This window comes from Choloepus didactylus, chromosome 15 (genome assembly GCF_015220235.1).
Source record: "Choloepus didactylus isolate mChoDid1 chromosome 15, mChoDid1.pri, whole genome shotgun sequence".
NCBI classification, from domain to species: Eukaryota; Metazoa; Chordata; class Mammalia; order Pilosa; family Megalonychidae; genus Choloepus; species Choloepus didactylus.
The window spans coordinates 41,494,556-41,509,188 of record NC_051321.1 but is presented as its reverse complement, the minus strand read 5'-3'; the positions used below and the strand labels follow the sequence as shown (position 1 = coordinate 41,509,188).

Here is a 14,633-nt window from a genome sequence, read left to right as displayed (position 1 = left end):
ATGGCCCTTACTGTTTCTTGTGAGAAATGTTATTCATTTATTGGGGATCCCTTGTATGTGACAAGTCACTTCTCTCTCCCTGCTTTCCAAATCCTTTCTTTGTCTTTAGATCTTGACGATTTCCTCTCATATGCCCTGGTGAAGATCTTTTAGAGTCTATCTTCCTTGAAGTTCATTGAGCTTCCTGGATGTGTATATTCTGTCTTTTATTCAGATTGAGAAATTTTCTTCCATTATTTTTTTCAAATACTTTTTCTGCCACTTTCTCTCTTTCTTGTCCTTCCGGGACTCCAGTTATGCATATGTTGGTACACTTGATGGTGTCCCACAGTCCCTCAGGCTATGTTCATTTTTCTTCTTCTTTTTTTTATTCTGCTCTTCACATTGGATAATTTCAATTGTCTTGTCTTCAAGTTTGCTGATCCTTATTTCCACCTGTTTAAATCTGCTGTTTAATCTGTCTGAGTTTTTCATTTCAGTTACTGTACTTTGCAGCTCCAAAAATTCTATTTGGTTTTTGTGTGTGTGTGTGTGTTTTGTTTGTTTGTTTGTTTTGTTTTGTTTTATATAATTTCTGCCTCCTAATTTTCTTTGGACAGTGATTTTATAATTTCCTTTAGTTCTTTTCAATGGATTCCTTTGGCTCATTGAACATATTTAATACTGTTGATTTAAAGTCTTGGACTATGTGTATATATCTCAATAAAATTGCATTCAAAATTATTCCTTCTAGTAAAAAAAAATAAAGTCTTGGACTAATAGTTACAATGTATGAACTTCCTCAGGGATGGTTACCTGCAAACTTTTTTTTCCTATGAATGGTCCCTACCTTCCTGTTTGTGTGTTTTGGAATTTTTGTTGATTACTAGACATTCTGAGTATTATGTTGTTTTGAGTGCTGGTACCATAAATTTGTGATTTTTCCAAATTATTTTTAATCCTAAATGGGAAATGGAAAGGGAAAAGGGTGGGGGTGGTACTGCCTCTTTAAGACTTCTCTGGCACTTTTTTCTGAGGGAGGTTGGAACAATGACCACCCTCAGAACTGGCCCCCCAGCTCTCTATAGTAGCTGATCAAAAGCAGTGATCTGAGATCAAACCACCCACACCCAGATTTTGGAGGACTAGGTTTTGATAGCCCACCCTGGCACCAGCAGTCTACACCAGGAGCCTGGGCTGCCTGTAATGTGTTTGGGGGATATGAATGACAGTAGCTGCTGCACAGAGGATTAATTTCACTGGTATTAATTGCATTTACCAGCCACCTCCTCCAGCTCTTCCCTGGATGTTGCATACTGTTCTGCTAGACTCTATAGTTTCAAAATAGGTGATGCATACAGTTCCTGCCAGTTCAATAGTGGTTTTGGTGGAGGGACTGATTCCTGGAGCTTCCTATTCCAACATCTTTCCATAGTCTTCTTGATTCTTTTTTTGTAGCTAAGATTTGTGCTCTGGTGTGTCCATGTAGCCTAGTGAATTAAATTCAGTTTTGAAGAGACTAAATTACACCTCTTTAGCTAATATACCTAATTCTTGAGAGATTTCAGAAAGAAATATTTCTGGAGCAGATACAAAACAGTGGCTATTGAGCAGCTTTTCTTTAGATATTCTCTTTCAGTCCTGGAAATATTGTAGAGGTTTGTGGCCATATTATAGATATTTCTTTTGAGAATTATGGCCTCCTTTCAGCTGGCATCATGGAGGATCTACAAGTGAGTCAGGTCCCTCTGACAACATCATATCCTTCTAAAGTGTGGTACTCAGATTAAAAAGAACAGAATTGAGTTTTTTCACCCAGAGTAGAACTTGCTATCCCTTCTTTTGGTCTAAATATTATACCTCTGGTGATAAAGCCTGACTTTGCCACAACCTTCCACAGCATTTGGCCTGGATTTCTGGGAAGCCTGCAGAGAGACAAAGCATTCTCTCTCAAGTGCTAGTATCCAGTAGCTCACATCGTAGTGTGACAATGAGAGCCTCTTCTTGGAGGCCAGGGAAGGACATGATTTCAGAGCTGGTGTTTTCCAGTCAAGTAGGTCCCTTGCTCCTTCTCACCCTGTTCTAGTTTGCTAATGCTACCGGAATGCAAAACACCAGAGGTGTATTGGCTTTTATAAAAGTTTATTTGGTTACACAGTTACAATCTTAAGGCCATAAAGTGTCCAAGGTAACACATCAGCAATTGGGTACCTTCACTGGAGGATGGCTAATGGCATCCGGAAAACCTCTGTTTGCTGGGAAGGCACGTGGCTGGCGTCCGCTCCAAAGTTCTGGTTTCAAAATGGCTTTCTCCCAGGACGTTCCTCTCTAGGCTGCAGTTCCTCAAAAATGTCACTCTTAGTTGCTCTTGGGGTATTTGTCCTCTCTTACTTTTCCAGAGTAGAGTCTACTTTCAAAGGCCATTTTCAAACTGTCTCTCATCTGCAGCTCCTCTCAGCTTCTGTGCATTCTTCAAAGTGTCCCTCTTGGCTGTAGCTCCTCTTCAAAATGTCACTCTCAGCTGCACTGAGTTCCTTCTGTTTATCAGCTCATTTATATGGCTCCAGTGATTTAATTTAGACCCACCCTGAATGGGTGGGGTAACACCTCCATGGAAATTATCCAATCACAGTCATCACCCACAGTTGGGTGGAGCACATCTCCACGGAAACACTCAAAGAATTACAATCTAATCAACACTGATATGCCTGCCCACACAAGATTACATCAAAGATAATGGCATTTTGGGGGACATAATATACTCAAACTGGCACACACCCATTTCCCTCTCTGAGAATTTTCTGACGTCACCACTTGGAGACTGTTCTTTTGACATCTTCTTAGTGAATTTCTTTTAAGCACAGAGATGTCCATGTTTTGTCTCTTTCCTTAAATATAATATGGCAACTCTGTACATCTTCCCTTCTACCCTTCATGCCCACTATCTCCAGTTCATCCTGTTTCCCTTCCTATGGCCTGTAAAAATCCTCAGATTAAGTTCATCCTTTTGTCAGCCTCCTCATATTCCTCATTCTTTGAGTTCAAGTCTTGCTTGCATGTGCTACTGTCTGCCTATATCTTCCTTAGGATTCCTTATATTTATGCTGCCAATTTTTTTGCCCAGGTGCAAGCCCTTACATTTGTCCCCATTAAACTTCACCTCTCACTTGGCCTCTTTCTCTAGTTTGTCCACTCTGGCTCCATTATCTGTAATCCTCACTTTTGGTTTCCAGGAAATTGTAAGCCTGCCTTACCTGCCCTGGGATGGCTACATATATGACTGACTTAATTTGATTGTTCTTGTCACCAGAGGTCAGATTGCAGCAGGGGCTAGACTTTGTCCTTAGTATCACCTTTAGCACATAATTCAAATTGATTCCGTCCTTCGCCAGTGCCTCCCTTATCATTACTGACCTTTCAGGGAATTCTGGACTTGTGACTAGTTTATGGTCTCCCTAGTATCTCCTCTCTGCCATGGAGCTATTTAGTCATTGCTTTATTTACATAGTGGGGAATTCAGTTTGTTGACTGATAACAAAATGATGGCAAACAAATATTCTCCAGCCTTTATAAACAAAATAATGTTAGCACTGAGATCAATTTGTTAAAATTTGGCTTTCTTTTTGTCTATATCATTCTAAATATTTTGTTCCCTTTATCCCTCTTCTTATAGTCACTTTTCTAAGTCTCCAAGTCAATTTTCCTTATCCTTAATGGCTACCAGCTCATCAGTAAATTACATATAATATTCAGCTTTCTTGAGCATGGTCATCTCCATTAGGCATGTTGGCATGAATCCAAGTATCTCTGTGGGTAGTTCTCATCTCCTGCGCTTGCAAGGTCCTGTAAGATAGCCTGGGGGTGTGTCTAGCTGTGCATAGGACTCTAGTATTTGTACTTTATGGGTAGTGTAAATCAGTAATATGGTCTCTTTAGATCTGTGTCTCCAAAGTGGTGTAGCTTGATGATATCCCCCGTGATTTAGGTGATTAAGAGAGAAAGCATATTTTATTGTAGTAGTTATACACTTGTGTATGGGGAAAAATAGAATTGATTTGGATAATTGATTGAAATATCAATTAATAGTGCAGATAGCATTGGGATATGGCAAAAATCACAACTGGTTTTGGAACGTCTAAAGTTTGAGAAACTCTCATAGACCATGAATTATTTGAGGGAAGAACTTTTTGTTGTGGTCCATTGTATTTCTCGTTTTTAATAGGCACTATATAAATATTAGTTGAATGAGTGAATCCACTTAAGCCAAAATAATCACTGTTCTTTACTGGATGACCACCTAAATACCAATATCCATTATGCAGTTACTTCTCTTTTGTTGACTTAAATTGTGAGAGACACTGCTTGACTGTTGCCCTTGGAGAGGTTATAGTAGCCAGCTTTCACTCTGTGTTTGTGCATCATTTTGAGTTAGGGTGTGTGTTGTGTCTTTTGGGAGGCCTCTACTCTTTGGATCAACACCTTACATGTATGCATTGCTAGTGGCTTTGCAGTAATAGCCCCATTCGCATATCTGGAAGGCAATCCTATGGAAGTTTTTGCGAAATGCCTCTGAAAGCAAAGTAGCAATCCGAAAGCCATGTCATTTATTTTTTTGGCTTCCCTCAGAGCCTGTTGGCTGGCATTTAATGGGTATTGTTAGAAGTGATGGCTAACAGCTAGATATTGAAGGGGGGTGACAGAAAAGTGAAAACTAATTACTACACTGTATTGCCTGGCACTACCATATAGGATGTTCATAACGTCCCATGCTTAAGAGGGGGTAGGATGAATACTGCATTTTAGGAAGATTTCCATAAAAATTCAAGATGTTTTGGCACCAAAAAATGAAAGGTGCTCTCTAGAAATTCCAAATGAGTGATAGGGAGTAGTAAGTTCAAAGGAGGAAGGAATAGATCCCTGGGGCTGAAATAATTAAGAAAGGCTAAGCCTCTAATTGATTTTCGATAAGAGTACCAAGCCCATTCAACAGGGAAAGAATAATCTCTTCAACAAGTGCTGGGACAACTGGGTATCCACATGCAAAAGAACGAATCTGATCCCTTACCTCACACCATATGCAAAAATTAACTCAGAATGAACCAACAAACTAAATATAAGAGCTAAAACTGTAAAACTCTGAGAAGAAAACATAGTGGTAAATTTTCATAACCTTTGAATTTGGCAGTGGATTCTTAAATTGACACCAAAAGCACAAACAACAAAAGATAAAATAGAATAAACTTTTGTGCATCAAAGTATATTATCAGCAAAGTTAAAAGACAACCTATAGAATGGGAGAAAACAGTTGCAAATAATGTATTTGATAAGGGTCTAGTATCAAGAATATATAAAGAATCGTTAATGACAAAAAGACAACCCTATTTTAAAAATGAGCAAAGGATTTGAAGAAGATATACACATGGCCAACAAGCACATGAAAAAATGCTCAACATCCTTAGCCATTAGGGAAGTGTAAATTAAAACCACAATGAGATAGATACCATGTCATACCCACTTGGATGGCTGTAATTTTAAAAACGGAAAACAAGTGTTGGTTACAATGTGAAGAAATAGGAACCTTTGTACCTTGATGGTAGGAATGTAAAATGGTGCAGTCACTGTGGAAAACAAAATTTATGTTCAAAAATTTAAACATAGAACCCCCATATGACCCAGCCATTAGGAATTGAAATAGTTACTCAAATAAATACATGTACATGCATGTTCATATCAGTACGATTCACAATAGCCAAAAGGTAGAAACAAGCGAAATGTCCATCAGTTGATGAGTGGATAAACAAAATGTGGGTACATACATACAACAGAAATTTGTTTAGCCATAAACAAATGATGATACTAATGCATGTTACAATATGGATGAACCTCAGAAACATGCTATGTGAAAGAAACCAGACACAAAATGTCACATACTGTATAATTTCATTTACATGAAATATCCAGAATAGGTAAATCATAGAGACAGAAGATTAGTGGTTGCCAGGGATTAGTGGCTGGGGGAGGTAGAAATGGGAAGTAACTGCTTAGTGGGTACAAGGTGTCCCTTTGGGGTGAGGAAAATGTTTTGGAACTGGACCGAGGGGGTGGTTGCACAACATTGTGAATATACCAAATGTCATTGAATTGTTCAATTTAAAATGGTTACTTTTTATTTTAGAAAGAAAGGGTGGGTCTTATTAGGTACATGAAGTTTTTGAGTGGGCTGAAGGAAAGGGTAAGGGAAGCATTTAAGGTAGGAAGAAAGTGCAAGTAAAAATAGAGACCAGTTAAGAGTTCGAGTTGGGGATAGTTGGAAGAGAGATTGAGGCAAATGATGGAGGCTCTGAGCTGTACTTGAATCTTAGGAGACAGGGAGTACCTTATGATTCTAAGACAGCTGAACTTAATCCTACAGGCAGTGGAGACACTGAGTGGCTTTTGACTGGGAGATGAGCATTGTGAAATTAGATTATTGAAATGTCAACGTGTACTTAGTAGGATTGAACCAGTCAATCCTGAAGGCATCCAGGTACAAGGTTATGATGGCTTGGATTAGAGAGGAAGCAGTAGGAATAAAAACTGACAGTTAACACCTATGACATGCCAGGCGCTGTCTTGGTGTTTTATCATTCAACTGTTTAAATCCTCATAAGAACCTATACGATAGGGAGTCTTCTTTTCCCCCTGTATATAGATGAGGAAGCAGACTCAGAGGGGCTGAGAAATTTGCCTAAGCCTTACCCGGCTAGTGACATGATCTAAATTTTGAACCCAAGGAGATTGACCCCAGAGCCACCACAATTTTAATTATAATGCAGAGATGAATTTGAGCAATATTTTTGAAGCCGACTCACTATCTGGTCAGATTGAAGAGGGAGAAATAAGAAGGGGAACTAGAGCCAGACTAAAAGTGTTTTCCCCTGGGTAACCAGGAGGTGTGGTGCAGGCTTGTCAGGTGGGTCTTCCAGGTAGAAATGTCTGACTGGCAGTTCCTGAGGACTAAGGTAAAACTCTGGGGGATGCCATAGATGAGCTTTTGGAAGGGAAGGAGAACCAGAAAAGTAGTGTCTATTCCTAGGCCATCTTCATCTTCCTTGATCTCCCCCATGCTCTCCCCTGCTGCTGCTGCCCTTCCATTGTAGTCTCATTCATGCCCTGCTAGAACCATCTTGCTGCAGCCAGAGGCAGCCTGAATAGTCAGGCAGTTAGCTCATCTCAAAAGTCCATGAGTTCTTGTTTCCATGGCCACACTGGCCACACTCTTCCTCCAGAATGGCCCTGGAAGTAGGTATGGAAGGGGGCCTGATGATAGACTTTTTACCTCCATGCTAGTTCCTAGCATTCAAGATGAAAAAAAAATTAATGATAATGCTTTCTCTGAGGTTCTAGGGAGGGGATGTGGGGAAAAATTTTGGTAACAATGGTTTTTCTTTGCTTTTTGTTCTCACCTCCTACAGCCTTGCTTCATTTAGTTTATAAAATGCTCCCTAAAGGACTATGATGAGTGGTTCTCCTTCTATTAAAGCTTCCAGTCTGATGGGGTAGTGGTAGAGTGGGGATTAAGGCAACAAAGATAAAAATATTTAAAAACTTCTATTATTTCAATTATTATAGTAACTTCTTAACATCTCCCTAGTCTCCCCTTTTCCCTTCAACCCACTTGTGTACCATACTGGGATGTTAAGTCTTTTGAAAGCCTTGTATTACAGTATTGAAGTCCAAAGCCTCAGTGTCTCCCTTCAGCCCACCTGTCCAGCCTCAGTGTGACTCTTGCCTGGCTCCAGCCAAACCCTTTCCCCAAAATATGTTCTGCCTTTTCCTGCTCATGGGCCTTTGTCCTTGCTGGTTCCCCTCTCTGAAATGCTTTTCCTTGTCCTGCATTGTCAGATGCTGCCCTGCCTTCAGGAGTCAGCTCATGTGCTTTTACATGACTCCATCTCTTAATCCTCACCAGCACCGTTTGAGGTGGACACTGTTATGCTCATTTTACAGATGAGCAAACAGAAGCACAGAGATAGGTTAAGAATTTGCCTAAGACCACCCAATTAGCAAGTCAAGGAACTGATTCCAAAGCCCATATTCTCAATTACCATCAGACGTTAGCTAAGTTCAGAGCATCTGATTAAGACATGTTGTTAAGCTACACTTTAGACTCTCAAAAGGAAAAAAAGGTAAGAAGATTTGCTAAACCTTTTTCCCCTGTCTTTTCCTCTTTGGGTCCAGGTGGAAGTGAAGCCATATGTGCTGGATGATCAGATGTGTGATGAGTGCCAGGGCACACGCTGTGGTGGGAAGTTTGCCCCGTTCTTCTGTGCCAACGTCACCTGTCTGCAGTATTACTGCGAATACTGCTGGGCGAGCATACATTCTCGTGCCGGGCGGGAGTTCCACAAACCACTGGTGAAGGAGGGAGGTGACCGCCCTCGCCACGTCCCATTCCGCTGGAGCTGAGCCCAGGGCAGACCCAGCCACAAGTACTGGAGTAGATAACAAGGAGGGAAAAGAGAGGGCACTGCCTCAGGGCTTACAGTGTTCTGGAAATCTGTGCATTCGTTCTCAATTTTTAAAGAAGAAATGGGTCTTTTTATTATTATTATTATTATTATTATTATTTATAGTCATATTACTGAACTCAGTGTCCAGTATAATGCAAAACTGCAGAGTGTATAATGGTACTGATTTGCACTTTGATTCACACCTTTGTCTGCTTGATACTTTAATTTCTTGTACCTGACTTGTCACTAGTGACAGTATGTAGATGCCATCTCATCAGCAGCCATCAGGTTGTTGTCTGTGATATTTTTGTTTGTTGTTGTGTTGTTGTTCTGATTGTTTTGAACTGGAGCATGCACTTATTTTCAGAAACTTAGAGCGTTGCCCCTAGAAGATTTACCAAAGGTAATACTCGTGAATAGGTGGCAGATGTAGCAAAAACTTCACAACAATTCAGCAATCATTAGTTGGAGTCATGTAGAGTAAGGATAATCCTTAATGAAAATAAGCCTTTAGTTCCTTTCTATTTTGACTTGTAAGGATACCTCATAAGCTGGATCTTTATTTTTCCTTCATGTTTGATTTTTGTTTTGCTGAGGATTTTGATTAGATCTTTAACGTTATGTAAATTTATGCTGCAATAGCTTTTGCTGCTATTAAAATGGTATTATTAATACCTTAATACTCTATTCAGGCTAAGGTATCAATTAAAAAAAAAAAACCCAACAACACACTTTTGTGATTTAGGGATAGAGTCAGCTGCCAGATGGAGAACAGAATAGACTTCAGAACGCTTCAATGGAAGGTCAATATTTCTGACTGCATGTTTACTTAATCAGGTTGCTGCATGCAATAAATTTTATATCCAATGTCTAGTATAAAACCTTCCCACAATGCACAAATTAAGAATCTATATAAGCTATAAAATACTCCTTTTTTTAAAAAAGTTTTTTTCATTTGAAGAATTGGTAATTGACCGGAGGAAGGCATGCCTCAATAAATGGAATGCTTCTGAAATCAGGAAGAGCCCATGACAGAATGACCTATATTACAACCAATATAAAACCTAGGTGTAGAATATTCTTAAAGCAAATTTGTGGATGGTAGATGAAGTACTTTGCGGTGCTCTGTTATATATTGTGCAATTTTATTTTATATAGTAAAGTGATTATGTCTAACTGTGATCAAACTTAACTGTTTAAAGCCTCTGTGTCAGACATTAACAAATTTGACAGTTCATAACTGGTATATTAACTAACACATGAGCTCTTAGTTACAATCTCCTAGTACTTGCACCATTTTACATAGCTTCAGACTTTGTCCAGAAAACCAAAGAGCTCATCTTAGATTACAAACTCTAGGAATATATACAGTATATAGAGATAAATTGTCAGATTGACAGACTAGGCATATCTCAAGAAAGCTTTGTAATGGTGATGCTAAAGAAATGTCTGTATAAAATAAGATGGCCTGGGCAAAGTTGGTTGTCTGGGTGAGAAATTACTTAATTCCCTGGATTTATCCTGTAAAGCTTGAATAGAATTAAGACCTGCTAATACTCCCATGGACATTTTCTTAGCATTCCCTCTTGGGCTGCATATAGTAATATATAAACACACACAATGATTGTGAGAATATGTAAATTTTTTAATCTTCTTCCTATGTTTTGGAATTCTGGGGACAATCTGACTGGATATGACACTGCAGAGTAGATTTAGGTCGCTGTGTTTTATGTGCTGTGATGTTCTTATACTGTCTTAAGTTAGTTTTGCTTGTTTTTGTTTTGTTCTGTTTTTTTTGTGGGTTTTTTTTTGTTGTTGGTTGGTTGTTTGTTTTTTCCTCCAGTGTTTAGTTGCAATTACTGGCTCTCAAGCTATAGTTTGTTTTCAAAAAGGAAAAATAAAATAGTTTTTTACTGGATTAAAAATGCTTATTAGAATTCTCCCCTTTTGAGGTTACCACTGGGCTTTTTGGTAAATATTGCTTTTATCCAGCCCAGGTGTGGTTTTCCATTTGGTTTCTTTTTCTATGTTTGTGGTTTTTTCATCTGTATAAGAAATTTTGTTATGCACTACTACTTTTGTATTCTAGACAGTTTTTCAAAAGTTGGCTGAAGATTTTTTGTTTGTTTGTTTTTAAGGAAAAAGGCATGCTTTCTGACTGACATGATCTTTTGCAATACCTCAATTTTGAAATATAGGAAAGAAAATGATATTTTCTAAGTAAGTTTATTCAGAAAAATATATATTAATTTGATTCTGCAAGAAAAAATGATTTAACAGATGGGTAACTTTATTTTTTTCATGCTTATTTGTGTTTTTTGAAAATGAAAAAGTTAGAGCTTTATAACTATAATATTAAAGATCATATCTAACCTACAGAAATCTACCTAATTATGTGAAAGAAGCAAAACTTTTTGAAGAAGCACCCCTCTTTCATGTACTAAAATACACTGAGAGGTTAAAAAAAGGAAAGCTGAAAGATTGCACAGCATAAAGCTAAAATGAAAGCGAAAAAACAGTGTCATGAAAATAGGTTACAAAAATTAAACTCCATTTGGTGCTGAAAGTTGTGAATAGATGGTGGAAACTACTTTCCCTTAATTTGTATATTTATAATCAAGCGTTGATTGTGCACGACTGACCAGGATTGTGAAAGAGTTCTTCTGTTTGTATTTTTTTAAAGAGAACTTTTTTAGTTTATTAAATTATAACATGTTCCCTTTTGTTTTGTAAATAAATGTGCCCCCAAGTTGTTAATGTTATATTAAAAGAGAGGGTCCTTCAAAAAAATTATTTTTTAAAACACAGAGGTGTTCTGACCTGCAACTTGACTGGGAAGCCCCTGGGTAACACAGGTCCTGTTGTGGCCTTTCCTTGATGTGACACTTGAACTAGTCGATTTTTTGAAGGCTATAACCTAACCTCGACTATTTGTTGTTATGTGCAATACTGTTTGTACTGTTTGTATAAAAAATAGAAAAAAAAAAGAAAAGAAAAAAGGCATAAATCTTTATTGCAGATTTATTTTCATTGCAAACTTTAGACATTGTGATTCACTGAAATCATTTTTCTACTGTCAAATATGTACCTTTTCTTCATGCTGGTATTTTTTCAATAGTAATGTAGCCTTTGTACTGAGACAAATTTTCATTGTTATTTTTAGAAAGATTTTTTGCTAAGAAAAAATTAAACATATTTACATATTTTTCATTTTATTTCGTATTTTCTTTAAGGAGTGCTTTCTCAATCATTAATAGAGTTGTTTCTGGGAGGGACTTTCATATCTGGTCAATGTCATAATATTATTTTGTATTTTTACTTGGAATAAATTAATTTTATGATGCTAATTCTTTAAAAGTTTATTTTTTTCATTTTCAGTTATTTTTGAAGCTAAAACCTTTGTAATATTGTTACTAAAGTGTCTAGTTTTTTGAAATGCAAAGCTTTATGTATTAACTTGCTGATGTGGTTTACAATAGTGTGACAACGATGAAACTAGTTGGTTATGTAAAGTGATTGGAAAATGTAATGGATAATTGGGTAATAAAATGACAGAATGAAGCAGAACATGTGAGATTTCGACAAGCCTTTTCCTTTATTACAGTGGTTCAGTGTAAGGCTAGGGATGTCACAGTACAGTTCTCTAGGGATGTCACAGTGGATTTATACAACACCAGGTATAGCCAAATCTGTGGCACTGATAATGAAGTCATTCTTACTGAAACACCACCAGGTTTAAAACCTGGCCAGGTCAACAGAAAGTTTCATTGCGTTTTCCCCTCTAACTCTCATTATGTCCTGTGCATGTGCGCATCTGTGTGAGTGTGTGTGTGTGTGTGTGTATGATTCTGCCACCAACTGCTGAGCATGTGCAAGATGGTGCCTTTCCTCCAGGCCAGATCTTTTACATGTGTTTACAGTGGTCACGTTTAAGAGTCAAAGGAAATTCCTGAGAGGGCACCACCTTCTGTGTAGTCTAGACTTCCGTCTCAGTGTTTCACCTATGCTACCTTCATGTGAGGCTTACTTGGTGGTACTGAGGAAGCACACTCGGATGTCACAACTGTATATGGACAGTTTTAGGCTCTGTCTTCCTCCACATCCTTGGTCTGCTCCCTCGTATGGTGCCCCTTGTTTGCCTCTTATTTTGGCAACATGTCTGGCCCACTCCATGCATGCTTATGTCTGCCCTGCCCTCCCACTTCTATTCCAACACCCACCTCACCTTGAAGCTGCACTAAGGTAGTGTGCCATTGTAATGGCATCTAAAATTAAAAAAAAAAAAAAAAGAAATACAACTGCAAAACTGGTGTTGCGTAAAACAGAACATCCAATGACTTGCTCTAGGTAGATAGTGTGTTTCTACTAGTCATTGATGGCCTCTTGCAGTTCCATTGCCACAGAGGCAAGGTTATCAATAACTTGGAGAAATGTGTGTCCAGAGTTGGCTCTTGGGTATGCTCTAAGTATTCAGTTTTGTAAATAATATATAGATTAGATCAAGTTGTGATGTAAAATTTTAACTCAAATTGGGTATTATGGTTGGAATTTTACATTAACTACAAATAAGTGATTTAGGAACAGAAGAAAAGAAATTGGAAAATTCTTGCTTAGTGGTATAAAGATTATGCTTAGATTTCTGCCTATATCTTGTGTTTTATATCTTGTTAGTGAGGCATGGGCTAATGCAGAATGTACTGCATTTATGCAATTAGCAAAAAACTGCTAGTTTTCATTTTATCTATTAGCAACAAAATGGCATTTAACTGGATAAAGCTCCTACCTAAATATTTGAGTATTGTGACATCTCTACTTGCAAGGTTTGAGTGAAAGATTAGTCACAGATTAGTGAAAACAAAAGTATCTTTTTGTTAAAACTGGCTTATTTATATGGATTGTTGCTTTTTACACTAGTCTGTATGGTATGTCAGCTAACATTTCTGTTTTGTTTTTTATAATAACCAAACTTTATCTCAGCTGCAATAGTGTTCTATCTTACCACAGAGTATTTTATAATTAATGGCTGTTAACTTTACTCTATACCCCAAACTGGGTCAAGAAGTGGATATGTGATTTGAGGATGTTTAAATTTGTATGACAACAATGCTAATTGCAACAAGTAGAAAACTTGGGTGCTAATACAGGATAACTTCTGCTATTTTTTTCTTTTCAGCATATAGTTCTGTTGGGGTATAAAGTATTAGGTATTTGTATTTTTGCTGTCAAAATAATGGACATAACTTTTAGAGTGTTCACTGCTAAGATCTCTGTATTTGTTTTTCAACTAACAACTAATTTTAAATGTATTGTATCTTTTATTACCTGTTCTCTTAGATTGTTTTGCTAGTAACCCTTACTCAGCTTCTGCCTTTGGGGCTTGGACTAATATTGCTTGTATGGAACTGCAGTACTGTGACTAAATATGGAGCTCAATGCAGCTATTGCTTACAACTGCTTAAACTTTGTAGTTTGGACTTCTTTTTTTTTTTTCTGTAATAACAACTTATTAAATCTAGTTGTATGAAGTACTGACACTTGTCATCCTTTGCATTTGCTAAGGAAGAGCTTGGAGTATATGGTTTGCAGCTGGGAACCTTTGTATACTCCACTCCAATTTGCTTTATAAGCTGCTTCTCTCTTTCTCTAAACAAATCTAGAGGCAAAATTCACCTTTTCTCTGACACAAAGAACTTTTTTTAAAAGTGTTTTTTAAACAAAAAACTATTTTATTGTTAACACAACATGAATATGTATTCAATGCAAGGTTGTTAGAGGAGCAGTTGGCTTTTCACACCAATACTTGCTGCATGAAATCAATTTTGAGACTCACAACCAAAATAGTCAATGAAAACCTAAGTATACCACCTTCATTTTATTTTTGACACTAGGCTTTCTCCTTTTATTTCAGAAAATGGGTCATTTAAAAATAATACAGATTTTGGACGCACTAGCGCTCTCTCATGGACACTAACTTTAATCCTTTTAGAAAATGGGTTACAAATAGCTCCACAAAAGAATCCCCGGGAGAGCTTCTGCCAATTTAATTGGCTTGGGATGTTGGCACCTGTACTTTTAAACGCCGGCCGCGCCCTGAGGCCAGATGATCGGGCGGGGGCGCGGGCAGGAACGCGGGACGCAGAGCTCGGAGGACAGCACTGCGCG

The 14,633-nt window shown here is 37.8% G+C and overlaps 1 protein-coding gene across 7 annotated transcripts in view; it reads left to right on the top strand.

Moving 5' to 3' along the window:
- The window catches only part of CPEB3 (cytoplasmic polyadenylation element binding protein 3), a 219,073-nt gene extending 206,293 nt beyond the window's left edge, over positions 1–12,780 (top strand). For all 7 annotated transcript variants that reach the window (XM_037805175.1, XM_037805173.1, XM_037805178.1 and 4 more), the window contains one exon: positions 8,200–12,780. In XM_037805175.1, the coding sequence (XP_037661103.1) occupies positions 8,200–8,427 (228 nt within the window). In that variant the 3' untranslated portion in view covers positions 8,428–12,780. The remainder of the gene's footprint in view (positions 1–8,199) is intronic.
- Positions 12,781–14,633: the final 1,853 nt, after the last annotated feature.